Source organism: Artibeus jamaicensis, unplaced genomic scaffold (genome assembly GCF_021234435.1).
Source record: "Artibeus jamaicensis isolate MK-2021 breed Jamaican fruit bat unplaced genomic scaffold, CSHL_Jam_final contig_781, whole genome shotgun sequence".
NCBI classification, from domain to species: Eukaryota; Metazoa; Chordata; class Mammalia; order Chiroptera; family Phyllostomidae; genus Artibeus; species Artibeus jamaicensis.
The window spans coordinates 2,813,810-2,839,138 of NW_026521968.1; the positions used below are offsets into that span (position 1 = coordinate 2,813,810).

General features: G+C 43.8%; 1 protein-coding gene, 1 long non-coding RNA gene and 1 pseudogene across 5 annotated transcripts in view; 1 reads left to right on the plus strand and 2 right to left on the minus strand.

Moving 5' to 3' along the window:
- ARHGAP44 (Rho GTPase activating protein 44) overlaps positions 1-25,329 on the minus strand; it is a 180,879-nt gene that overhangs the window by 65,370 nt on the left and 90,180 nt on the right. For all 3 annotated transcript variants that reach the window (XM_053672692.1, XM_053672690.1, XM_053672691.1), the window contains exons 2-6: positions 23,785-23,824; positions 23,281-23,385; positions 11,991-12,067; positions 5,667-5,778; positions 3,305-3,381 (exon numbers count right to left, since the gene is read on the minus strand). In XM_053672692.1, coding sequence (XP_053528667.1) covers positions 3,305-3,381; positions 5,667-5,778; positions 11,991-12,067; positions 23,281-23,385; positions 23,785-23,824 — 411 coding nt within the window. The remainder of the gene's footprint in view (positions 1-3,304; positions 3,382-5,666; positions 5,779-11,990; positions 12,068-23,280; positions 23,386-23,784; positions 23,825-25,329) is intronic.
- Positions 11,400-11,495, minus strand: LOC119050698 (uncharacterized; annotated as a pseudogene).
- LOC119050691 (uncharacterized) lies at positions 15,250-19,227 on the plus strand. Of its 2 annotated transcripts, XR_005082801.2 has the most exons (4): positions 15,250-15,375; positions 16,257-16,387; positions 18,926-19,034; positions 19,126-19,227. It is a non-coding gene; the product is annotated as an uncharacterized LOC119050691 (long non-coding RNA). The 2 variants fall into 2 exon arrangements; XR_005082800.2 differs by lacking the exons at positions 18,926-19,034; positions 19,126-19,227 and adding an exon at positions 16,475-16,587.

A 25,329-nucleotide genomic window follows, 5' to 3' on the forward strand; every position in this document is an offset into this window, starting at 1 on the left:
TGAGTATCATTCACATTCATTTCATTTCAATGCAATTCATTATTTTTGACTGCATAAAGCTTCCTTGAGTTTACCTCCACTCTTCTCATCCATACTCTTTTATTTATCTTCTAAGCTTCAGTATTATCTGAGGATATTAAGGTTTATATAATTGGTTTTTGAAGCAGAGAGGCCAGGTTTACTTGAATAGTGAGAAATGTACACACTGGATTTTGCCCTAAATAAAACACTGGATAAATTTGTTGGATTTGGCAATATCCCCAGAGCTGTGCTAGATTTCAAAGACCCAGTCACAGGACTATTGGTCAAGATGTATGGATAATATACAAGAAGATCCTGCCTCAAAGGCAGAGTATGTCTCTCCCTGGAATACACTGTTTAGTGTGGATAGTGTAATTCATGAAAGACAGAACAGAGCTAAAGAAAGCTTTGGTAACCAGAAGGAGGATGTCACAGGAATAGAATCTACCACGTGCAAAATTGCTAAGTGGGGAAGTTGTGTGGGGTGGAAGTGGGGGCAGTGAGAACCCAGCCTTTCCAGAAGAGTGGCTGGTGATCCCTGCTACTCAAGAGCACTGCACTGGCCTCACTCTCACTGCTGTATGTCAGGATGCAGGCCCCGTGCTGCCTACAAGTGGGGGGCTGGGTGAAAGGGCAGGAAGCTGGGTGGGCTTGCTGCGGCTTGTGGCTTTCGGTGAGGTCCTATAAGATGCATTAACTCAGGCTAGCCATGGCTAGTCTGGGACTTAAGTGGAAAGAGAGAGGACCCCTTGTTAAGAAAGCCCCTCCCATTTTGAAGCCTATAACCCTAACTGATGGAAAAATCCATAACTGAGGCCTAGAATTGGATCCCCACCACAGGTACTAAAGCAGAGACCCAAAGGGAAAGGGACGGTAACTAAGTTTTCGAGGGGCTGAACTGCCAGTCATCTCCCTCCAAAACAATCCTCCATTCCCAAACTCACAACTGCACACGTGGGCTGTGAATAACCACCAATATGATAAAGGAGACAAATGAGGTTTACATGAGGATCACCTAAAAGGATGTGGGTTTTGGGGGGGTTGTTTTTGGTGTGAAACAAAAAAGAATTGTAGGTCCAAATTGAAATTTGGAGAGGGGAGGTAGAGATTCTTTTATCGCACTTTAATATACAAGAGAGAACGAGCTAAAAACACGGAAGTTGTTCAATCGTGGATTAGAGTCCCTAAGAACACTTCTCTGAGGTTCAGCCTCCACAATGCACTTGCTGTCACCACGGGCAACACAGCACAAGCCTGCACTGTCCGTGGCTGTCGCCAGGAGAAACTCTCTTTTTCACCAGAAGACCAATGGCTATGGTGATGATGAACTTTGAAACTAGAAGCCAGCCTTCTGACCGGAAGCTCTGTGCTAGGCACTGGGGTCTTCCTCATCAAAGCAAAGATGAGACCCCAGGGCTAAAACCCAGGTCCTCACAGAAGGAAATCACTCAGCTAACCCAGGAGCATGGTGTCCACTACCCTCCGAATACTGGGACAGCTAGCACTTCTTCAGTCATCTTACATGCCTCCCAAAATATGGGACTTAAATCCTGTCCCACATTAGGATACAGGACAGGTGTTATGGCAGGCAGTTTTATTGGCAAAAGAAGACAGCAGTAAGTAACACCAAGACAATACTACCATGCAATCTGCTCTCCATTCTCCTAAGTCCACTGAAGAGAGACCCTCAGATCTGGGTCAGAGCCACTATAGCAACTTTCCAACCCCTCCTCTTCCTTAACAAAAGGGACAAGCTTCTGGAACACAGCCTTTTGTAGGCAACAGGTTCTAACGTCTAGTAGCACTGGTTTTGCTTTCATCCCGTTCACTTTCATGGTTACCTGGTACTTCTGGCAACAGACACTGCTGTTCTATTTATAAAGGTGCTGCAATATTTCTTTGTTTGATTCATTTTGAAAAAGGAAATCAATTTTTCAAAGATGTGTAAGCACAAGTGGCAAAAACCATTCAGGTGGACTGACGTTTGGGAAACACCAAGTTAACTAAAGAAACCTTTGTTTTCCTGCAGATCAAACCTATGTTATTTCTGGTTTGGAGGGACTGCCTAATACTTTTTATTGGTCCAGAGGCAGAATTCCAGTTACATAGCAGTTACATAGCTACATAGCAGGTTCCTTTTATAATGCGCTTGGGAAATGCTGTGATAAACATGATCTCATCTGACACGCAAGACAACCTCCCAGGGAAACCACGAATGATGTTACTACCTGTCTACAGGTGTGCAAGCTAGTCTGGGAGGTTAGGTGACATGGTCAATGTCACAGGTCTAGAACACAAATGACCTTGACCTTGGTACTTCACTTTTGACTCCTAGCTCTCGACTCCGTCCTACATCTCTGAACCCAAGTACGTTGTTTTTGTTTCTTTTTCTCAAGAAAATGAAAACAAGATGCAGAGATTATTAAAATTGATGTACAACAGGCCTAAAGTACAGCCCAATAGTTAATTTCACATTAATATTCATGGCCGTGCATTCTTTTCATTGTGGACTAGGCAAACACACACACACACCATTATAAAAACTGAAGAGGCACATATGTGCAGCCCTGGCTCACACGGGCCACAGTAAAAGCCATCTCAAAGCCTCTGGCCCTCCCTGGCTGCGACAGGAGTTTCCTGGCAGACTCCAGGAGACAGGTGCAGAGTCGGAACCTCACTTTTCTCATAGCGGTCTCAGGTGTTCAGAGAATGGCTGCAGAATCAACATATACTGCCAGCTTCAGGAAAAGGCAGACTGGTCCCCAGAATCTGAAACTCTCCCCTCACTACAGACAGAACACAGCATTCACCCTACTACTGTGGTCTCTGACCCCACTGCTCTCCCCTTTCCTTCTACCCCCAGCCACACTGGCCCTAATTCAGTGCCCTGAATGTGTCATTCTAGTCACTCCTGAGGGCCTATGCCTTTGCTGTTCCCAGTGAGTCATTTCATCCCTGCCTAGGGCTGTCACCCCTTCCCCAACATCCCCTCCCAGTATTATCCTGCACTGTGTGTTTACATGCTCACGGCTGCCTGAAACTGGCTGGTGTGCAAGTTCACTTCTCTGGTATTCACTGGTGAACCAGACCAGAGGCTCCATGAGAGTGGGGCACCCAACTCTCTGCCCCCTGCTCTGACCTCCAGTGCCTGACATGCAGGGGTGTTAAGAAAAACTTGGTGAATAAAAACATACACATAGCCACAAATAAGCTCCTACCCTCACCCCAAACAAGACCACTGTTCCTTAGAAGCAGAAATGAAAGCGAACATGCCCTATGCTACCTTGTTCGTGAAGAATCCATGTCCAGCACCAACTTTGCTAAATGTTTCCTCTGTTTTTGAATATTTGGGATTTCCACCTGTAGTGACAGATGAAAGACACAGTCAAATTGAAGCTCAAGATAAATTCTTCAAGAACTACTGACAGCCACACAACAACCTTTATTTGAATTTTTAATTCAAATTCTTGAAATCTTTTCCTGACCTAAACTCTGCACTTTCTTCGCTGGACATCACCAGGAACCATCTTGGAGGTCTACACCCCCAGCTCGTGAGGTGTAGTCTCACTCTTTCTGCCACCTCAGCTGCCAAACCCAAGGCGTCAGTCCTACTCCTCTCTACTGGTGCGAGGGCCCCCAGCGGGGGAGAAAGTTGATCTGACACACAGTCCTAATTCAAAACAGACAGCAGAAGAATGACGAGAACAGGTCTCTGGAGGCCTGAGATGCTGTGGGCAATGTAATTAGGATATGTTTTTATAGAAATAAGATTTTTTTCCAAAGTAAATAATAAATACACATTACCATGGCTTTTCTCAGCTCTGAGAAGTTCTTCCATAGGGGTTGAATGTGGATGCTCTTTTTATCTTTTTATTTCTAAAAATGGCTTAACTGAACATTCCAAGGGAGGGTTTTTGGTTCCAGGCCCAGCAAAATTGGGGCAGGATGTGAGAATTTAAAAAGGAAAATTGACCATAATTAAACCAGTCATCTCAGGCTGTGGCTTTTATAGAAGGAAAAATGTGAGGAAGATCCAGGGTGCTTTGAGTGCTTTCTATTCACTCCTCCAGGCAGGGGTGAGTAATGGTTAGTGCGGGGACTTCCAATGGGGAGGAGAAGGGTAAGTGTCTGGGGTAGCCCCACATTGTCACAGAGTCCCAGAGGCAAAGCTGGGGAGTCACAGTGGCATCTTGGTCATACATGCAACCTCGGCACCCAGGTCACAGCTGTCTGTGGGACCTGCTGCGGGTTGGCTGGCATGCCAGACCACCTTTATGAGGAACAGAGGGTCTCTCCCGAATGTTCCAGGCTGGGCATGACCATAACAGGATGCCGTCTGGGAGTCTAGAGCCGGTCCATATCAAAGCCTCATATCTAGGGTTTTCTCCTTGAGTACTTTTAGGCACTAAGGCAGTTATTTACCCATGCATTCTGCCCCAGGAACAGCAGCAGGGTAGGTAGAGTTGCTGGGGGTGGTCCAGAAAGGAAACCAGACATGGCCCAGGCTATGCTGTCCAACATGGTAGCCTTGAGCCACAGGTGGCTATGCCACTTAAATTCAAATGAACAAAAATCACATAAAATTGATTTCTTCAGTCACATTACACACATTCTAAGAGCTCAAAAGCCAAAGGAGGCTGGTGGCTACCACACTGTACAGCTGTGGAACTGTGCAGATGTGTAACTGTGTTGAAGGGGAACTGTGCAGATGTGGAGCTGTGGAACTATGAAGATGTGAAGCTGTGTAAATGTAGAGCTGTGTAGATGTGAAGCTATGTAGCTGTGGAACAGTGCAGCTGCGGAACTGTGCAGCTGTGGAACAGTGCAACTGTGAAACTATGCAGCTGTGGAACTGTGCAGATGTAGGGCTGTGTAAATGTGAAGCTATGTAGCTGTGGAACTGTGCAGATGTGGAACTGTGTAAATGTGCAGATGGGGAAATGTGCAGCTGTGGAACTGTGCAGATGAACTGTGCAGCTGTGGAGTGTGCAGCTGCAGAACTGTGCAGATGTGAAACCTTTCCATTGTTGCAAGCGGTTCTGAGGGATAGCAACAGCTAGGTTTTCTATGACCAATTAAAGGCAAAGTGGGAGGAGTTCCTGGGTTCAGGGCAAATAAAATCCCTCCACTATTTCCTTTCTTACTTGTTTGGAGCTAGCAAAGTTGACACATAAACATTAAGTTAGTATTCTTTAGAGTCCAAGAAAAGGGACCTATATAAACCAATGGCAAGAGGCCTTTCAGAGACTCTTGGATACACACATAGGAGTGGATACACAAGAGGAGACTCTTGGATACAATAGTCCCCTGGGAGGAGGAGTTGCTGTTTGTTTCACTGCAGACTTGAGATGGGTGGCAGGCAGGGGTGGTGGCAGTGGTGACCCTGGTGGAGAGGGAGGAGATGCTGCCAGCTATGCCCCTCCCCCCTGTAATGCCAACAGAGAGGAAAGTGGGTGGGAGGGGGACATCAAGCACCGAAAGGGCTGCCTTGTCGAGCAATCCTGACCGTGCATAACCCGATAAGAAGCAGTGTCACAGAGCAGAAGGAGGGAGAGCCACAGGAACCAGAGTGGAGGAAAGTGACTGCAGGGCCCACTGTTTGGCCCTTCCCTGCCCACTCAGGCCTGACCTCATCCATTGCTTACCTCAGCCAGCAAAAACAGAGGCTCAATCACATCTCTCTCCACTTGTAGTTCAAAGTGGATCAGCTCCTGTGCCAGCTTGTCCTCTGCCTCTCCACAGAGTTTCAGCATCTTCCTGCAACAGAGGGGGAAATCCACACTGAATACCCTGGAGGGCAAGGTGCCCCTGTGTTCTACTGCCTCACCACCCAGCTGGGTACACTTTCATGAGATGGTGCTAATAAACTGCTTGTGTGCCACGGTGCCCCACAGACCAACTCGCTCCATCCATTTTCATTTATGAAGTTATCAGTTTTTTTAAATGATGCTGAGTACCTACAGTGTGCCTGGGGTAAAGGGGACATGGAGGGAAACCCAGCAGCAATGTGGGGAGTACAGACTCACACATGCGGAATCCCTAGATGCTTCGGTTTACCCTGAGGGCCCTGGAGAAATGGGCTAGAATCCGTGCTCAGACAAACCAATACCTTCAACCACACACCAAAAACTTGATTTTTTTCAACAGGCTCAAATAGAAAAAATAAATAAATAAAAACCTCTCCTAAGCCATAAAAACAGGATGAACAGACAATTATCCAATATAAAGTTAGAATGGAAAAACCATTGTAAAGTGTATTCATAAGGACCAAATAAAAAAAGAGCTGCATGAGTAGAAAGTAATACCATATTCCTAGGTGATAGAATATATTTCAAAGGGGTTACTTCCCCCGAACAGCATACTGGCAGTCCTCCCTTTTCATTGGTGCCACATTAACTGAAACTCACATAAAAAGTTTTTACGAATCAATAAAAGGGTGAGAAGAGGCTGTTGTTATTCCGAAGTCAGTATGTACTTCTCCTGGCCATACTGTCCATTTCTTACTAAATGTGTGTGTTCACATACAATACATAATGTTGCATCACTTAGTTTAAAAAGTCTACATAATTGTATCAAACCAAATCTATCCTTCTATACTTGCTTTTTGAGTTCATCATTATCTTTGGGGCGTATCCACCATGACACATGCGGAAATCGACGGTTTTGCTGTCTAGAATTCCATGAGTACATTACTGTTTACGAGCCTTCCCCAGGTTGGGACAGTAATGACCTGGGGCTGGCACGTGCAGGGCTGCAGCACACGTGCTTGTGCAGTCTCCTGTCACGTGTGCGAGTTTTTCAGTGCAAAGGAGAGAAGACGTGCACACCCGTAACCTTAGTGGAGACTGCCAAATTGCCCTCGAAACTGGTAACACAGACTTCACCCTCACTGGGGCAAATGGGAGCTCCCACTGCTCTGCCTTCCTGCCCACCCCGGGTACTGGTAGAAATGTTCATCGCTGCCAAACTGGAGGATACAAAATATGATCTCATCTAGGCTTTGATTTGCATTCCTTGACTCCTGGTGAGACTATCTTTTTATGTTTTGGGGCATTCAGGATCCCTCTTCCATGAAGTGACTATTCATATTTTTTGGCTATTTTTGTACTGGGATTAGTTATTTGAATTTATTTGCAGGAGTTCTTCACATACTTATATACGTATGTGGGTACAGAGGGGATTCAAATTCCTTTTCATATCTGCTATAAATGTCAACTCCCAGGCTGTGAATTTATCTTTGTAGTTTTTTAATGGTGTTTTTAATCTGATTTTTCTGTTACTTGCCTACATATTTCTAATGTTACTTCTTACATTTTTTCCTAATTTTAAGCATTAATTATTAACTGTCAACTATGGAAAATGAGGATTTACCTATCTTTACATTTCCCCTCCCTCCTTTAATTCATATCAGCAGATGTTTAGAATTTACACATTTTGATAAGACATGCTATTTAGAGTAAGGCTGGGTAGTGTACTATGGTTAGTGGTCTTTCCTACACATTTATTTGTTCTCTCTGGAGTTAATGATTGCCTTGTTTTTGTTTGTTCAATTTTTTCTTTCCGACTATGGAACCCCAAATCCTCTGCCACTTTCTAACTTGTCTTAAGACCCTGAACGACATTGAGGTGAATGAATTTCACCTTCTGGAATTAGTCTCTCCCACACCCGTCTCGTCAATCTTGACTGAGTCTGCCTTCTATCACTGGGCACAGCTGTCTTCCTGCAGTCTTCCCTCACCATTCCCTGGCATTTCTCTCTGCTCTGTGCTGAATGTCTTGTTTCCTACATCTCTGTCTCCCTTTCCTGGTTACTCCTCATCATAGAGCACATCTGGCTTTGGCTGCCTGAGAAACTGGGTGGGGTGTCAGTTTCTGAAAACATGCATGTCACAATGTTGCCTTGTCCCCTCACAATGCTCAGGGTAGTGAGTTCTGTGCAGATCACCTATCTGCAGAAGGTTGACGGCATTGCACAGTAATCCTCTAACCTCCAATGTTGCTTTTGACAAGTCCAGAAGCATTTGGATTTTTAATCCTCTTATGTGACAATTTTTTCTCTAGAAGATTGTAGAATCTTTGATTTGTCACTAGTATACACTACTGGTGAGCCCTGGCATAGGTTTAATTTTTTCTACTGTATTAGTTCAGTGGGACCTTACATATATAAATACATGTACTTCAGGAACACTTTCAGATATTATTATTATTATTATTACTATTACTACTACTATTATTTCTCTGCTTCCCTCAGAGCCCCATGTGGTCATCTTCTTGCTCTCTTTTCCAGATTCTTCAACTTTTACCTTCCAAATCTACTGAGAATGTCATATTTTTCATTTCTATCAGCTTGCTTTTGATCTCCCATTATAGGAATGTCTTTTCCTATAAATGTTTTTATTAACATCCTATTTTAATTTAATAAATGCATTATTTTTTTCTTCTTACTTGAAAACATTAGCGATAGTTTTCCTGAAATCTTCTCCTTCCCCACGTAATATCTATTTCTTCCTGATTTTACTTTTGTATTATTTTCCCAGTTGTCCTGGTATCTAGGTTTCAGATGTCTGGTGATCTCTGGTGCCTGTCTATATTTAAGGGTGGAGCCTAAGCAGCTCGGAAAACGTGAGTGAAGCTCATCAGCTGTGAGCTCATCTGCAGATGATCTAGCTGGGCCATTCATTGGAGCACTACCTCCTTCAATGTCTTTGGGTCTTTAGTTCATTCATGTTAGGCTGGGGGCTGCATGGGTTGGGCAGACAGCTGAAGAGTCTGAGCACCCAGCTGTATTAGATCACATAAGTCTCTTCTTTAATAACTGGTCCCCTTACCTGGTGTCCCCAGAATAGAGAAGCTATTTCACTCCTCACCCCCTAGAGAATAAAGCTTCAGAGTTCAGCTGGAATTGAGGATAAGGGGATGAGTCTCCCAGTGGTGAGGCAGGTGCTGGTTTTGAGCAATCCAAGTGGTACCTGCAAGCTTTCCACCTACACTCACAACTTCAATCCTGACCCCAAAGACCCACTATTGCAGAGATGCCTGGTGCCACTAATCCTGAGCTTTGTAAGCATTTCAAGGAGTAAATGGTGTTGGCTTTTGGGATTCAGGTTTGGGAACTTGCTAAGGCAGTTCTCAATAAGTCATATGTTTTATTGCTCATAAAATTTTGTTGCTGTTGTCTTTTCTCTTGTTTTTCCTGCATTTTGGGGTTTATGTCTTTTAAGAAAAAAATCTCTTTGTTGTAGTGGATTTGATTGATTGGAAGGGGACTAACCGGGATGTGTTATTCAGCCTGTCATCTTTAGCTGGGTATCCTCCATTCCTTTACTCTCAATCTTGCTGTGTCACAATTTAGGTGTGACTCTCAGAAATGGCATAGAATGATGACATGTTTAGCCACCTGAGATTCTCTATATTATAAACAACTAAGTTTATTCCATTTACATGTCTAATGATTATAGATACATGCAATAATTACTATTAACTTCATTTTGTTTTCTATTTATTATGCATTTTTTTGTTTACTTTGTTTTTCTTTTAACCCCTTCTAGGTTTTTTTTCTATTTGATTTCCCTTTATATCCTTTTACTAATTTTGAAGTTTGACATTCCATATCTATTCTTTTTGTGGTTACTTTTACTTTTCTCGTATGTACATTTACTTTAAATGTAATCTTTATCTACTTTTCAAACAATATAGAACATGAAACACTAATTCCCTTTCCAATGTTTCATGCTTTTATTTTCTGGTATTTTAGTATCACTTTGCTTTAAACTCCCACCAAATTAATCTTTATATTGCTACTGTGAATTTAATACTTATTTATATTTATTTACATTGACGGGTAGAAGAATACATCACCCAAGAACATGCCACAATGGCATAAGGATTATTTTAAGCTGAAAGCAACTAAGAAGCAGACACAAGCTCTCTGTGCTGTCTCCTCTCCACTTGCCTAAAACCAGAACATAAATTTGTAAAACTGTGCTTCTTCCCCTTTCTACCAGGAAGGACAAAATTAATCTCCAGAGATAACTCTAGACTCTTACCAGCCTAGAGAAGGCACCAAATAAACAACAAACTTTACTTATGATCTTTTATCTTCTATTAGTTTCCCTATATGTTTGCCTTCCCATAGTTGGTTGTGCTAGAAACCCAGATGTCTTTTCCTGTGTCTTGCCACTTCTCTAAAAATTACTGTTTTTTATTAAGAAGCTATATAAGTCAAAGTTCTAGCCACCTCTCTGAGTTACTAATGACTGAGTCCTCCTATGCACACACACTGCACGTGGAAATACATTTGCATGCTTTTCTTTTGTTAATTTGTCCTTTGCTGATTTGATTTGCAGAGCCACAAAAAGGAACCTAAAATGAGTAGAGAAAAAAAAGAATTTTTTTCATTTCCACACCGCACTCACTATTTTTTTTAATGCTACCTTGTTATTTGCATTTCATTCTTCTAGACATAATCTATTTCACATAAACCTAAATAGTTTTTTCAGTGAGGCTATATGAGTAGTAAATTCTCTAAATTTTTGCCTGAAAATATCATTATTACCCCTTTTTCTTTAATGATAATTTAGTTTATCATAGAATCCTGTATTCTTATATTTTTGCTCAACACTTAAAGATTTTCCTCCATTATTTCCTGGCATTTATTTTGGCTGATGAATAAATAGTTATGTTATTGCTCTAGTGGCTCTTTTATACATAATTAGCTTTTTATCTGCTTACATTTTTTTTCTTTTTGGTAAATAATTCCCAGTTTTACTACAGTGCATCCAAGAGTAGATTTCCTTGTGTTGATCTTAATGAGGATTTTTTGTGCTTCTTAAATTTAAAGACTGTGTCTCTCTTCAAATCTAAAATCTACAAAAGAGAAATTCAACCATAAACTTTCCTTCTCCATACTATCTTCCTCAGGTATGACTAGACATAGTTTTGTATGCTACCAACCATGCCTCTCCACTCGACAATGCCTGCTTCCTTATCTCTTGTACTTCATTCTGCTCTTTCTAAGTGGCAACTTCAGATTTGTTTTAAAGTTCACCAATTCTCTATTTCAGTGCAATTTTCAGTTTACCACAATTAAGTTTTTAAGTTATAGTAAGCATAATTTGAATTTTAAGAAAATTTTTTTGTTTTTTTCCTTGATTCTGCCTAATCAAGTTGTGCCTAATCTTCCTTTTTTATATTGTTTGGTTCTTTTTTCAAGGATTATTTTGTCCCCACTTAAATTTTACATTGAGGCACAACTGACATACAGCACTGTATTACTTTCAGGTGTACAGCACAATGATTCAGTGTTTGACATACTGCAAAGTGATCACCACAATAATCTAGTTAACATTTGTCACCATACATAGTTACAAATTTTTTTTTAAAATATGGAATGCTTCACAAATTCATCCCTGCACAGTGGCTATGCCAATCTTCTCTGTATCATTCCAATGTTAGACTATGTGCTGCCAAAGAAAATGACATCTCTAACTTTTAAATTTCATTTTAAACATAATTATTTTAATTTTCTTTCATACTGTTCTATTATTTTTAGTTCTGAGGATACTGATTCTCTTATTCATTATATGTGAGGATTCTCTCTCATGTCAATTCTATTTTTAGTTTGTTTTTATTATGAGTTCAAAACCAATAAGGGTTGTTCTGGGAATCCTATAAGTTCTGACATCTGACATCGGAAGGATTCATATTTGCTTTTACTGGGGCCTGGGGATTTCAATTGTCCTTCAACAATTTTATGTTAATTTCTCCCCTTGGGAGCTGCCTCGCTACACAGACACCAAACATGACTTTGGAGCCTGGGGATTTTGGTTTCTCACTGGCAATCTTTCCTCCCCCCCCGTAAAGTCTGCGCCAAGTCTCCCCCCACAGTGCTTTGCCAAGCAGTTCTGGTTCCCTTTTCATGGGTCGGGACTTACCCAGATTTGTCAAACCCACACATGGTGTCACCTTACCCAAGAAGTGTGTCATCTCCCAGGATAGCTGACCCCTCCATCAAACACTGAGCCAGTGTTGTTAAAGGCAATTTTTTCTGAAAAGAAAAAAAAGGTTGTAATGAAAACTACTTTCAATAGTCACCTGCTTACTCTGAAACAGCAGAATGTCAATACTCTGCTAGATACTATATTAGCTAAGAAACAAAATGACTTTAAAATATGTTTAAAACTTGAAAATTAATAGGACTTAACAATGGGTTAGATTAAAAGATGTTTAAGTTCAGAAAATTAGAACTGAATTAAATCACCAATTTAGAAAATAAGCCTAAAGTTTACATGCTGCATTTTAACATCAAGTGGGATAGGAGCAAGAAAAGAAAATTCAAAATTATATTAACAAAGATTTAAGCAATGATTTAATTTCCAAAAGCTAATTTCTTACCTGAAAAGTATATCAACCCCATTTTACAAACAAGGCGGATTATGGTCAAGACAGAGAGAAAAAAGTATCACATTAAATTACAACACAAAGAATGTAAGCTTCAAGATAAAGACATACTCCAAATAAGATATAGAATAGCCAACAAGCACATGAAAAGATTCTTAACATCATTAGTCTTTAGGGAAATTCAAATCAAAGCCACAGCGAGATACCACTTCACATTAGGATATATGTGTGTGTGTGTGTGTGTGTGTGTGTGTATTCTTATATATATTTTTACTTGAGATATAAATGAATATATATATGTATATATTCTTACTTGAGAACATGCTTATTGATTTTAGAAAGAGGGGGCAACAGGGAGAGAGAGAGAGAAACATCAATGTGTGAAACAAACATTGGTGGTCTCTCAAATGTGCCCCAACTGGGGACCAAACCCACAGCATATGCCGTGATGGAGAATTAAACCCAAGACCTTTTGGTTTATGAGGCAATGCTCCAACCAAGCCACACTAGTCAGGGCAATAGTATACACATTTAAAAATAAGGAAGTAAGTATTGGGGGCACGTGGAGACACTGGAACCTTCACACATTGCTGGTGGATATGCACAAACGTGCAGCATGGCGGGAAAATCTGGCGCTATTTCAATAAGGTAAACAGTTGTCATATGGCCCAGCAATTGCACCCTTGGATAGAGACTCAAAATAACTGAAAACAAATGATCAGACAGAAACACGTACATGAATGTGAATAGCAGCACTATTCACAAAATGAAAAGGTGGAAACAGCTCGACTATCACAAGTGAACAGATAAAGAAATGTGGTCTATCCACATAGTGGAATATTAGCCATGAAAAGGAATGGGGTCTCAACACATACTACATGGATGAACTTTGAAAACATCACACTAAGTGAAGTAAGCCAGACACAAAAGGGCACATATTGTATGATTCAATTTATGTAAAATGTCCAGAATAAACAAAAGCATAGACACAGAAAGTAGATTAGTGATTGCCAGGGGCTGGGGAAAGGGGACACAGGAAATGATTGCTTGGTGAGCATGGAGTCTCCTTCTGGGGTGACGAGAATGTACTGGAATTAGATAATGGTGGTAGTTGTGCAAAATTGCGAATGTACTAAATGTCACTGAATTGTACACTATAAAATAGATACAGTGGTAAATGTTGTTTTCTGTGGGGAGAGAGGGAGGGCTGAAAGGAAGAAGCATGTTGCTGCAGCGGTGGAGCATGACCCACTCCCTCCCGCCGACCTATCGACGGGCCTGTCTCCTTACTGTGCTTCGCCGTCCGTACCTCCGGAAAGCAGGGTGAGGACTGCTGGCCTGTGCTCAGGCCCTCCAGTGCACACACTGCACAGATAGCCCCTCAGGTGGAAAATGAGGCAGCAATCCTCAGCCTGGGGCCCCCTACGCTGTTACACAGAGAGCTGAGGCTATAACTCATTTGCTAATCAGTACGTACACAGTGCCCACCCAGGTGCTACGCCAGCAGTGAGTAAGCTGAGACACCTAACTTGTATTCCAGTGCAGGGAGAGAAACAATAAATATGAAACTAGGAAGTAGATCATTTCAAGTAGCTAGAAGTGCTGTAGACAAGGGCGACCCCGAGAATGGGTGGGGTGGGCAGTTGCAGGCATGGAGCTGTGAGGAGGGAAGGCCTCTCAGAAGGGGGCGGCACTTAAGATGGTCGAATGTCAGAGAATGAGTTGGCTACGCCTCAGGAATATTTGGAAAGGTCCATGCTGGGTAGAGGGCATGGGAAGTACCGAGGCCGTGAGGAAGGACAGGGCACAGCCAGCTCAGGGTCCCCAGGTAGGCCAATGAACCGGAGCACAGGGAGAGACAGGTGGAGTTTCGGGAGAAGAGGACGGTGGTGACAGTGCGTGGGGCCTCATCAACTGGGGCAGGTGCTGGGGTTTCACTTGAAGGACGTCTGGGGACAACCAGAAGGCTTAAGAAGAGTATGATGGGATTAAAGTAACTCCAATCCTGAGAAAGACGAATGACCTAAGAGAGGGGTCAACTTGGAGCTAGATTTTTAAGGCCCCATCTGCTAGAACGTAAGAATCTGGTTATCACAGCCCCAGGAGACCTGCACCCTCTACGATATCTCTGGGGAAGAACTTGGGAGGTAAGTCAGCCCCCAAGAGTGACATGGAAGTTCATGTGGTTCCTGAGGTAATTCCAGGTGGAGAGAGCCCAGGATACCTGTGTGGATAAGGCCTTCGATGGGTCTAAAATAGACCCTCTCCCCTGCTCCTGGACAGGTCCATGCTACTGAATGCAGATGCCTTTTACTCAAGAGATAAACCTAACTACTCTATCATTTCAAATAAAATGAGACATTCTTCTTGGTAAAAACTAGACCAGGCAACTCAGTATTAATACATCTGAACTCAAACACTACTCTCTGATTCTCCTACAAAACTATTAGGTACAAGTTTCCAGAGACTCGATTAAAGGCACAGGACACAGTATCTCAGGAGAGCATCTATCCCTACTTTACCTATTTAAAAAGTTATTTCAGGGTGACTGTGTCCCCCCAGAGACATCTGGCAATGTCTGGAGACATTTTTTGGTTGTCATACTGTGGTGACCACTACTGGCATCTAGTACATAGAGACCAGGGATGCTGTTAAACGTCCCACAACACACAGACAGTCCCCAAGATAATGAATTACCCAGCCTGACACATAATGAGTGCGAAGGTTGAGAAACCTGGCAGAAAGAAAGGACTTCAACCCGCAAGTTCCAAAAATATCCTAATAATCAACCAGTGAAAACACTCCTCTCCCAATGTCAGAAAGCAGAACTGTAGGAGTGCTTAGCTCACACAACATGGCCATTCTAGTTTTTGCGAGCATCCAGAGTCCCGTGGTCCAGCTTTAGGGCAGAACTGAAGCTTTCCCAAGTCCCTCAGAATTTGACAAGGAAGCCAGGTAAGAGAGGCTCTTGCCTGTAACAAACAAAAGGGAATGTCTAATAGCCTGGGAATTGATGGCATTTGGAGAAATATATCTACCAGTTGGTAAGTGCAATTTTTCCAAATATGGAAAAGGATGAATCCGATTAGTCCTGTCAGCAAGTCAAGTGAAACTGTGCCCGCTGGTGACTAAAGAAGTGAAGATAAGACCAACAGAACAAGAACCGCCCTGGAGGACCATGGGGCTGGTCAGAGGCCTGGAGAGAGGAGGGGGAAGGGACAACCACGCGCCTGTCTTCCCAAATTAACACTGGGACACCCGCCTGCAGGCGGACGGCCTCTTCCTGAGCCAGGGAGACAAGATTCTTCCCTAGTCATTTCTAGTGACTTAGCACCCTCACTAATGATTCTGAGATCCTCTCAGGTGACAAAGAGGTAGCAGTAAGTGACAAAGTACCTCAAAATGAGAAAATTATTGCTGCTTCAGTTGCCTTTTAATTCTTAACATTTGAACAAAGGGAATAAGTTTTTCTTGCCTGCTATCATATCTAGCCTATCAAAATATCTATCTATTTGTATCAAATGAATTAATTTTTCAGTAGAAAATATATTCATATGGTACAAAACTCAAACGGTGCTACCAGGTGGACAGTAGAAAGCCTCCCTCCCGTCCTTAACTCTCGGCTACCTAGTCCCCCCACTGGAGAAGATGTGTGTGTGTGTGTGTGTGTGTGTGTGTGTGTCTGTTTTTAGTAGATACATTTCCCCCACAAACAACCCACAAGGTAAATTACTCTGTGCCTCGCCTTCCTTTTCATGTAGCAATATCTTTGCAGGTTATTTCCTATCGTGACATACAGAGCTTCCTTATTCTTTTTTGCTTAAATGACTTCATAGCTCGATTGAAGATGACAAAGTGTGTTGAAGTCCTCTACTGGCGGTGTGACTATCACAAACCAGGGCCTGTGCTTGTGACATGGTAACTCTCGGAAGGAAGAACTCACTCTGAGAGAGACATTACGAAGAGTGTGAGTGCAAGGAATTCAAGGGCGGGGGCTGGGGGTTTGTGGGATAAAACCCCAGTGGAAATTAATTAAGAGTTTTTATTTGTATAGATACTTTAAGAATAAAAAATTAGAAGAAATCCACCAAAAGAAAAGAGGAAGGAAGAAATGGATAAATGAGACAATCTGTAATCAAAGGCAATAGAACAATTTAATAAACTGTAACCCACACCACACTACAAATTATTTCTATTTCTAAAGAAATTAACCTGAGACAAAGAAAAAATGGAGGGCTCAGTGGGTGCTGGGCGCTGTGCTGACTCTACCGGACCTAATGACTGCCTGCAGCTGAGGCACCGTTCCCTCTCCCCACGCTGGGCTCACCCTGCCCACTGCACACATCAGGACACCGGTCGCACTCCCAGACACAGAGAGCAAACTGATGGGTGCCAGCGGGGCAGTTAAGGGACTGGATAAAAAGGGAGAAGGGAGGAAGAAGTACAAATTGGCAGTTACCAAACAGTCACGGAGATGTAAAGTAGAGCACGGGGAACAGAGTCGATAATATTATAATAACTACATACATGCCAGGTGGGTACCAGAATCTTACTGGGGGGAATCACTGAACTAATATAAAATATTGAATATCTACTATAATTGGAAAATAAATAAATAAAATATGAAAAAAATGGATATTACGTCTTAGAAGGATTACATTGCCCACAGATCTAGAAAAGTTGCTGATGTCTGTTTCCTGCCGCTGACAAGGGTCCAGGCTGAGGGTCACCAGATACACAGGTGACAACAGTGCCCTGGTTTAAAGGCCTCACTTTGCAAACCTCATCCTGACTCCTGGCCAGTGATTTTTCAGGTCAAAGAGAGGCTATTAAAACAAAATTTTCTCTGATTCTAAGGGAAATTCCCCGTAAGAATGAGGGGAAGGCAAGGCAAGAGAGACATTCTAGGGTTTGGAAATGGTCAGTCTGACTTGTCCGAGACGACTGTTCCTCTGCAAACTTATCTTGAGCATAAGCAACACAGTTTATAGGATGACTCAGATAAAAAGCAAATTCTGACATACACTCTGCTCTCCAGATTCACACACAAACACACACCACTCCACATCCTCCCTCTCCGAACACTGCTCTTCTCCAACTCCAAGCCTAACCACATCTCCTGGGGTTCACGCCTCAAGAGACACAGCCCAGACTTGCTGCTTAGTGCTCAGTAGTTCTCAGTGGTCGTTCTGGCCTAACAGTGAAGCCACAGCAACAGCAGCAGGTTATATTTCTTTAATATTTATTCACGTTATGCACTGTGCTAGGCATTTACATGCATTACCTCACTGAACTCTCAAACACCCTACTGAGCAGGAATTCATTATTGTTGTTACCATTTTCCAAATGAAGGAATCAAAGCATAAAGAGGTAACTGGCTCCTCTAAGGTCGGGTATAATTAGGAAACAGTAGAACAGAGTTTCAACCCAGGATAGTCAGGTCCTAGGACTTAAATTCAGAACCACCATGCTAATTCTATAGAGAAGTATAGAACAGGAAGGATCCAAATGGCTTCCTGATATGTTAGGCAGGTTTCATGCCTAAAATACTCATGGGCCATCCATTCGTGACACGATCTATTTTTAGCATTGCCTAGCCTGTGGCAGGGTTTGTTCTAGGCATTAAGGACGTGGTCATGATGGAGAGACAAGATCCCTGCTCCCCCAGAGCATACATCAGTGCTGGGGAGCAGACACATAGAAAATGAATGCTCATGGTGACTTCAGACACTGATACGTGCTGTGAAGAAAATAAAGCAGGATACTCGGACTAAGGGATGGAGACAGCAAACACCTCGGGTGGCAGGGCAAAGCCACATCGAGAACATGACATCTGAGCTGAGACTTGAACAATGAGTTGCTGGCCTAAAAGGCTGGGCAGGAATATTCCATATGGAGGGTAGAACAAGTGCAAAGGTCTCAAGGACATGAACTAAGCATGTTCAGTAACAATGCAGTGCAGCTAAAGAATGATGACTGAGGGAGAGGGGAGCAAGGACTGAACCCCAAGATGCAGGTGAAGACGTTTCATTAGGGTCCCAAGGCCAAGGTAATAAGCCTGGATTTGTTATACGAGGGGAGTCCTTTGGTGGGGTTCAAGCAGGAGAGTGGCGTTATCTGGTTCCCATCTTAAACACTCACTCAGGTTGTAGAGAACGAGTTCTGAGGGGGTGGGCTCGGGTAGAAAGCTAATACCTGCTAGGAACTGTGTTCAGGCAGAGGTGATAGCTGCAAGGACTGGTGTGGTAAACACTGGAGCACATGGACATGCTCTGGAGAAGGAGCCAGCAGGACTTGGTGAAAGACCAGGGGCATGAAGAGGGAAGAAGAAATGAGGGACGATATCTGAGATTTAGATTTGAGCAAGCAGGTGGGTTTCCAGTACCATTCTTGACTTCTGATTTTCTTGGCTGGATACTCCTTCTGTGGCAGCTTAAAATACTGCAGTTCCTAAGGTTCTTGATTTAAGGACCATTTGTCTTCGCACACTGTATTTTCTCCCCAGGTGATCTCACCAACTCCCATGGACTCAGCAGTCACTCAAGCCACACCCTGAAATGGCTCTCCATTCAGTTGCCAAGTCCTCCATACTCTGCGCCCCATACCCACCACAGGTGCTAATTCTCTCCCTCCTTGCTGTCCCACTGCCCCCACTGTGTCTCCCCTAACTACTTGCATATCTGACTGTCCTTACTTCCGCCACAGCCTTTGCCCCATTGATCCATTCTGCACACAATCGCCAACACATCCGATCATGCTACTCCTCATTCAAACGCTGGCTTCTCCCTGCTCTAACGGATGAAGTCCAAATCCTCACTAGGACCTACATGGTGAGATTGGGTCCCTGCAGTCCCATCTCTTCCCCTTTCCTTGTCATTCTCTCTAGTCACTCTGGCCACCTTCTCATTTCTCAGAAATGCCAAGCTCCTTTGTGCCTCTGAGAAACCCCCACTTGTCATCCCCTGACCCAAGCAGGTTTACGCCTTTAGTGCCGCTGTCTTTCGCTTGTCCCTAAGGGCCACTTCCTCATGATTTGCATAACTAATAACCTCTCTGGTGTGTGATGCTGCTTCCTTCCAGACCCTGAGGTTGCAGAATGCAGGGGTCCTGCCAAGTGTGCTCAGAACTTGGCATATGTTCTACCTTGCATGCCAGACTTGGTACTTGCTAAGTATTTGTTGAGTAAGGTGGAGAAATACTTACTCATCTAATAGTGTATTTGTTGAATGCGACTTCCCTTTGAGAAATGCAAGGATGGAGAACAATAAAAAAAAATGTATTACACCAAGTGTCTTTAAAAATCTATGAATCAACCAGCTATTAGTCTGGAGAAAGAAGGCAAGCTGGAAAGCTAATTCATATTCTTTCTATTCCCCACCCCACATAAGGAATCTGGTTTAACTCAGTACCCACCAGCTAATGCTGCTCTGGTCACTAAGCTAGTGGCAACAAAACCCCACTTCTTGGCTCACCCCCATGTGGCAGCCAGCCCCAGCTTTCGGGGTTAAATTTGTAAAGGTGTATAATAAAAGTTTTAGTATTGGAAACTAACTAAACTGCTACAGAGATAATGAGCTTGTTAAAACAGAAATGGTGAAAAGCAATAACTAACATGTGCTCAAATAAAATGCAGAATACTGACTCCACCCCGTTCGAGTTCCTTCCAGCGCAGGGACTCTCTGACCCCACCTGCTCACTTCAGCCACCCCCATCCTCTGAGAATGGCTGCCGCCGGACCCTCTCCAACGCCCCACTGCCCTGGCTGGTGTTTGTTCACTTGTTCCACCACTGCCACCACTTTTCCTGTTCTCTCTCTCTCTGTTTTGTTCTTTTTCCACTTTATTTTTATTTATTTTTTATTACATTTATTGGGGTGACACTGGTTAATAACATGCAGGTTTCAAGTGTACATTTCTAATACATGATCTGTATACTGCATTGTGTTTCCACCACCCAAAGTCAAATCATATTCCATTACCATAGACTTGGCCCACTTCAGCCTTTACTACCCAGGAACCCCTCTCACCTCTGGTAACCATGGTGCTGTTGTCTGTGTCTATGAGTTAGTTTCCCCTTTTTATCCCTTTTCCTTTTCACCCATTCCTTAGATGTGGGCCCACCTCCTTATCAAATAGTCACAGACAACTAGGCATATATTCAGTATCTGAGGCAATTAATAACGGCCATGTTCTCATACATCTCTCAAAGTGTTACTGTAAAAAAACTGAAAAATTTAGCCTTGGAAATTATTTTCTTGCTAATCTGTGATTGTTAAATATTTTAATTAGCTCTTTGATTTTCTTTTCAGCCAGATCATTTATTCAATCAGAGATGGATAAAAAAAAAGACTGATCAGCTCAAGAAATAACTGATAAAATGAAGCACTTGAAATCTATGAGGTGAAATCACTGGTCTGTACGTGCCTGAGCACCTACTTCTACCACAGGCTCCTTCCAGGTCAGCTAGATGGGTGCCTAGTTTCTGTGTTACTCTCTGTCCGAGGGTGTAGCCTTCAGGGCCTGGCCAGGCACGGACCTGTCTTCCCTGCTCACAGAAGCCCACCTGTGTGTGTCCCGGTAGGTGAATCATGGACAGTCATTATAAACCCATTTCTCTCTGATGCATATTCACCTCTCAGCCTCCCTTGCAGCTGGGTAGGGAGACATAGAAGAAAATGTCCTGGGCAAGATTTTTTCTCCCTGATGAAGAATTCTCTCACCACCCTCACATTTCCTGCGTTTGATGTGGTTATGTGTGGACTCAATGCCTGGAGCTGTAGCAGCTACATTGTGACTATAAGGGCAAGTCCAAGCATTGCAGGAATTCTGAACCAAAGCTGACAGATAAACCCGGGACTGGCTACTTCAGAAACGTAGGAAAGATATTATGTGCCTTTCTGCTGAAATTACCATTAGTGTATTTAATTAACTATATTTGTTATTTTTTACATTCTGAGGCTTTGACGGCGGGCCTTGCTAGCCCAGGACTGCCCCTTCCCGGGTTAGCCATTCCTAGAGATAGACTGACTCTCCCTTGAATGTGCCTTTCAAATGCAAATCAACCAATCCTGGGCCCACACCCCAGCCACCTCCTTTAGGAGCTCTCACACTCCAAGCCACCCTCCACCTGCCCTATTCACCCCAGGTTCCCAATAACAAGGACACCCCTGTGCCCCACAGCCTGCTGAAGTTATTCCGTCAGGCCCATCCTGGGCCTGTCTACCCTGCCTCGCAGGTTTCTTCCCCTGGAAACTGCAGTAAAGGCTATTGCCCACGTTTCCCTCCCTCTGCCTCCTGACTGTCCCGGGTGCTACCTCTCTAGGTGGCCCTAAGCGGCATGGTGTGCCCCCTCTTCTGGGAAAATGTAAGTAACAAATCACCCTTTCAGAGCTGACCACCCCCTGACCTGCCGGCCTCCCGTAGCTCAGGTAGCCAAGTGCCTCCTGACTCAGGTAACCTGCAAGACCCTCACTCCAGGGAAGTCTCTGCAAATGTAGGCAACTGTACCTTATCCCAGAAATGTAATGCTAGTGGTCATCAACACCAAAGGCCAGCTTTAAGCCTCAGGAGGTAACAATCAGATACCACTCTTGGTACCGAGATGTACTGTACCGTGGATGGGTTACTTCAAACACAGTGCTTTATGGTACAAAAGAAAGGAGGTGGGTCACAGGCAGGCCTGGCTGCAGGCCCCACCCACAGGTGCCCCTGGAGTCTTACGCTAGAGGGTTCTGTGACCGAAGGATTTCATGTCCAAGGCTATTTTGCAAACTCCCCCTTTAGACTGTCCAGGTTTCTTCGCTGAAACTCCTGATGGATGTAAAACTGTTCCCACAAACGTCGTTCAAATCTGTGAACAGTTTATTTCTACCGCACATATGTGATTCCTACTGGGAATGTTAGGAAAAATAAAAGCAGGCTGGGAAGAAAATGGAATGGCTGATAGGGCCTGTGGAGCAGGCCCTGGTACTGCAGCATGAGGCACAAGGAAGTGTCAGACAGGGCACCTTACATGACAGTCAACAGAAATGAGGCCACTAAAAGGTGTGTATGCAGGGGGTGCCCTGGAGACCACCAGGAAACAAAAAGTCAGCAGGAACGCTGGGTCAGAAAAAACTTGAACGGATACCAAACATACCGCTTATAAACAATTGCTTCTGGGGAAGAAGAAAAAACCTCCTAGATTGCACATTCCCTGTCGTAAAGCCAAGGGATAATCTAAGAATATCTGCTCATCTTTGGTGGGGATTAGAGAGCTGAGGGGCAAGAAGAAAATCGGGGACCACCAGTCTGTGCCAGGGACTATCCAATGGAATCACATTATGCAGCACCTGTTACTACTAAAGCGGGCTAGACACAAAGGCGTTCGAGTACTTCTGTTTAGCAGACTTTCTTCATTGTTTCATTACAGCAAAAACAGTTTTCAAGGGCCTTTATAGGTGACTTATAACCTCCAAAAATGCAGTATAATTTTTTCCATGGGATCTTAAGATGTTATTGATCTGTGGAATGTTATTCGATCTGCACATGGAACCTGTGAATGTGCTGAAGCGGGGCTGGAGCGAGGTTAAAACCTCTCTAAGGATGGGACCTCGAGCACACCTCTGCAAGCCTCCAGGGAACCTCAGATGGGGGAGGGGGAGGGGAGAAACTACACCTTGCTTGGTGAGGGCACAGGATGCTTCAGTCAGGGTTCAAGCCCAGGCAGGGGCTGTCACACTGCAGAACTATAGGATCAGAGGTCGATTCTCAGACATAGAAATGGCTGTATAAACAGCCACACCAAAACATGGCCCCAAGTGTGGGACCCCAGTCATCAGTAGGCAAATTTTCAACTGCCCGGGGCAAGGAGGGCACTTACAGAGCGTTTGTCAGCCTCTGCCCCTTGCTGGCCCTGCAGACAGGCGGTGAGCTTCTTGTGCGTGCTGTGGGACACCTGCTTCACCAGCTCCAGCCGCTTCTCCACCTGCAGACAGAGCAGTGGGTGACGTCACTGGGCAAGGGCAGGGACAGGAGTGGGATCACAGGTCTGGACAATGTGGGAGAGCGTCTGACTCATGTTTCTGCAGAGGTAAGGACCGCTGGGGACACGATACCTGATTCTGGAGGGCTGGAAGGAGAAGGGGCTCAGACTATGGGACTTACCGCTAACCATGCAATGAAATGACTTTAAATGTCTCCTAAAAAATCTCACCCAACCTGGTATTCAAGATGCAAGGCTCTGTTGTAAAGAATACAAAGTTGTGTCTCTTAAATAGATTTGGATGAGGACAGCTGGGACAGTTGAAACAACATTGGGAATGGCTTGGTTTTAAAAGGGATGGTATCTTGTTGTCTATCAGCAAAGGGCCAGCACCACCCTTACCTGAAGAAGGTCTTCACTCAGAACTTCAGTCCTTTCTGCCCTAAAGAGAAAAATGAGAAACATATCAGTCAAAAGTAAGACAAAACAAAACAAGGAACATAGTCTCATACTTACTCCCCACTGTCTCCACTGATGGAGAGATTAGAAAAACAGAGATATTAGGAGTAAAAATTTCTAAGAGAAAGTACAGAAAATCCTGAAATTTACCAAGGACCTTAAAATAACTGCAAACAAGAAACTCTGAAGAGTGTCCTGCCACATACTGAAACCTGGTTGAAGGAAAACATACATTTCTTTTCTTTCCAGACTTTTTTTTTTTTAAGTAACAGCATTAAATGGATTCTCCCTCCTGCATCCCAAACATGAAAACCTGCAAACACAGAGGCAGCACTGAATCCTGGTGGCAAATGCAAATGTCAGCACCGATTCTGGCGACCGGTGTGAGGCCCACCAGCCAGCGAGGAGCTTGACTTTGAGACGAACACATTCAGGGAACGAACCTGGATGCTGGCTGAAGCGGTCCTGCTCTGTGAGCAACCCCAGGCTCACATCAGAGGAAAGGCAAGCCTTCTCTGGAGAGAAGTATTCCCAGCTTAATGCCTCAAAGAGCTCAGAGATAAGGTTCGGTCGTGATTTCTCTCACAGACATGTCCTCCTCCTCACGGTCACGCTCCTTCTCACAGACACTCACACACAAACTGCCAATTCACGTGAAAACAAATCATCAGGACTAAGAGCGCAGAGAAAGATGTAACACATACAGTAGAGTCCAAATGACTGAAACTATCAAATATGCTAATGTATGTAAGATACTGAGGAAAATATATTTACAAATCAGTGATAGGACTACTGCTTCTGGAAATAGGAGTAAACATTTTACCTATTCCTCTAAGTACAAACAAAACTTAAGACATTATATATAAAACAAACATAAGGAAACTGCAAGGTGGAGTTAATAGGTGGACTGTCTAGGAACCTCCAGACCCAAGGAATGGAGTAGTGGGGAGCTTTTGCTTCACGTATTCCAAACTTGGAGCCGAAGAGGCTGTGACCTGAAATGGTTGCAGACAAAACAACCCAACAAAAGCCTGGTCTCTGTAGTCAAAGGACCAGGAAAGTGAGTTATTTATAGACAATAACTGCTCACTCCAGCCAAACACTACAGAAAAAAAACCCTGTTTTCCTAGCCCACCCACACAAGCAAAGGCTGAGCAGGGAGCAGGCTGTAGCCACCCTCCCCAGGCTATGACAGGGCATCCCATCCACCTCCTGCCCCACAGCCAGGGCACAAGTGCCAGAGAGATGAACACGAAGCTGGGACATTCATCACTGCTGGGCAGTGACGATGGAAACCACAGAGGCAGTCTGGCTATCACCCTCATTTGGTGGTAACAAAGTGTCCCTCCCCTCCCCAGGGAGGTGGTGCCACCAGGAGCCCAGTGGGAAGTCAGGACTTCCACCACCAACACCCTGTGGTCATGAGGCCATCCTCTCCCATGGTATTAATGAAAGCCAAGTGGGAAGCAATAATGAGGCACTCCTATC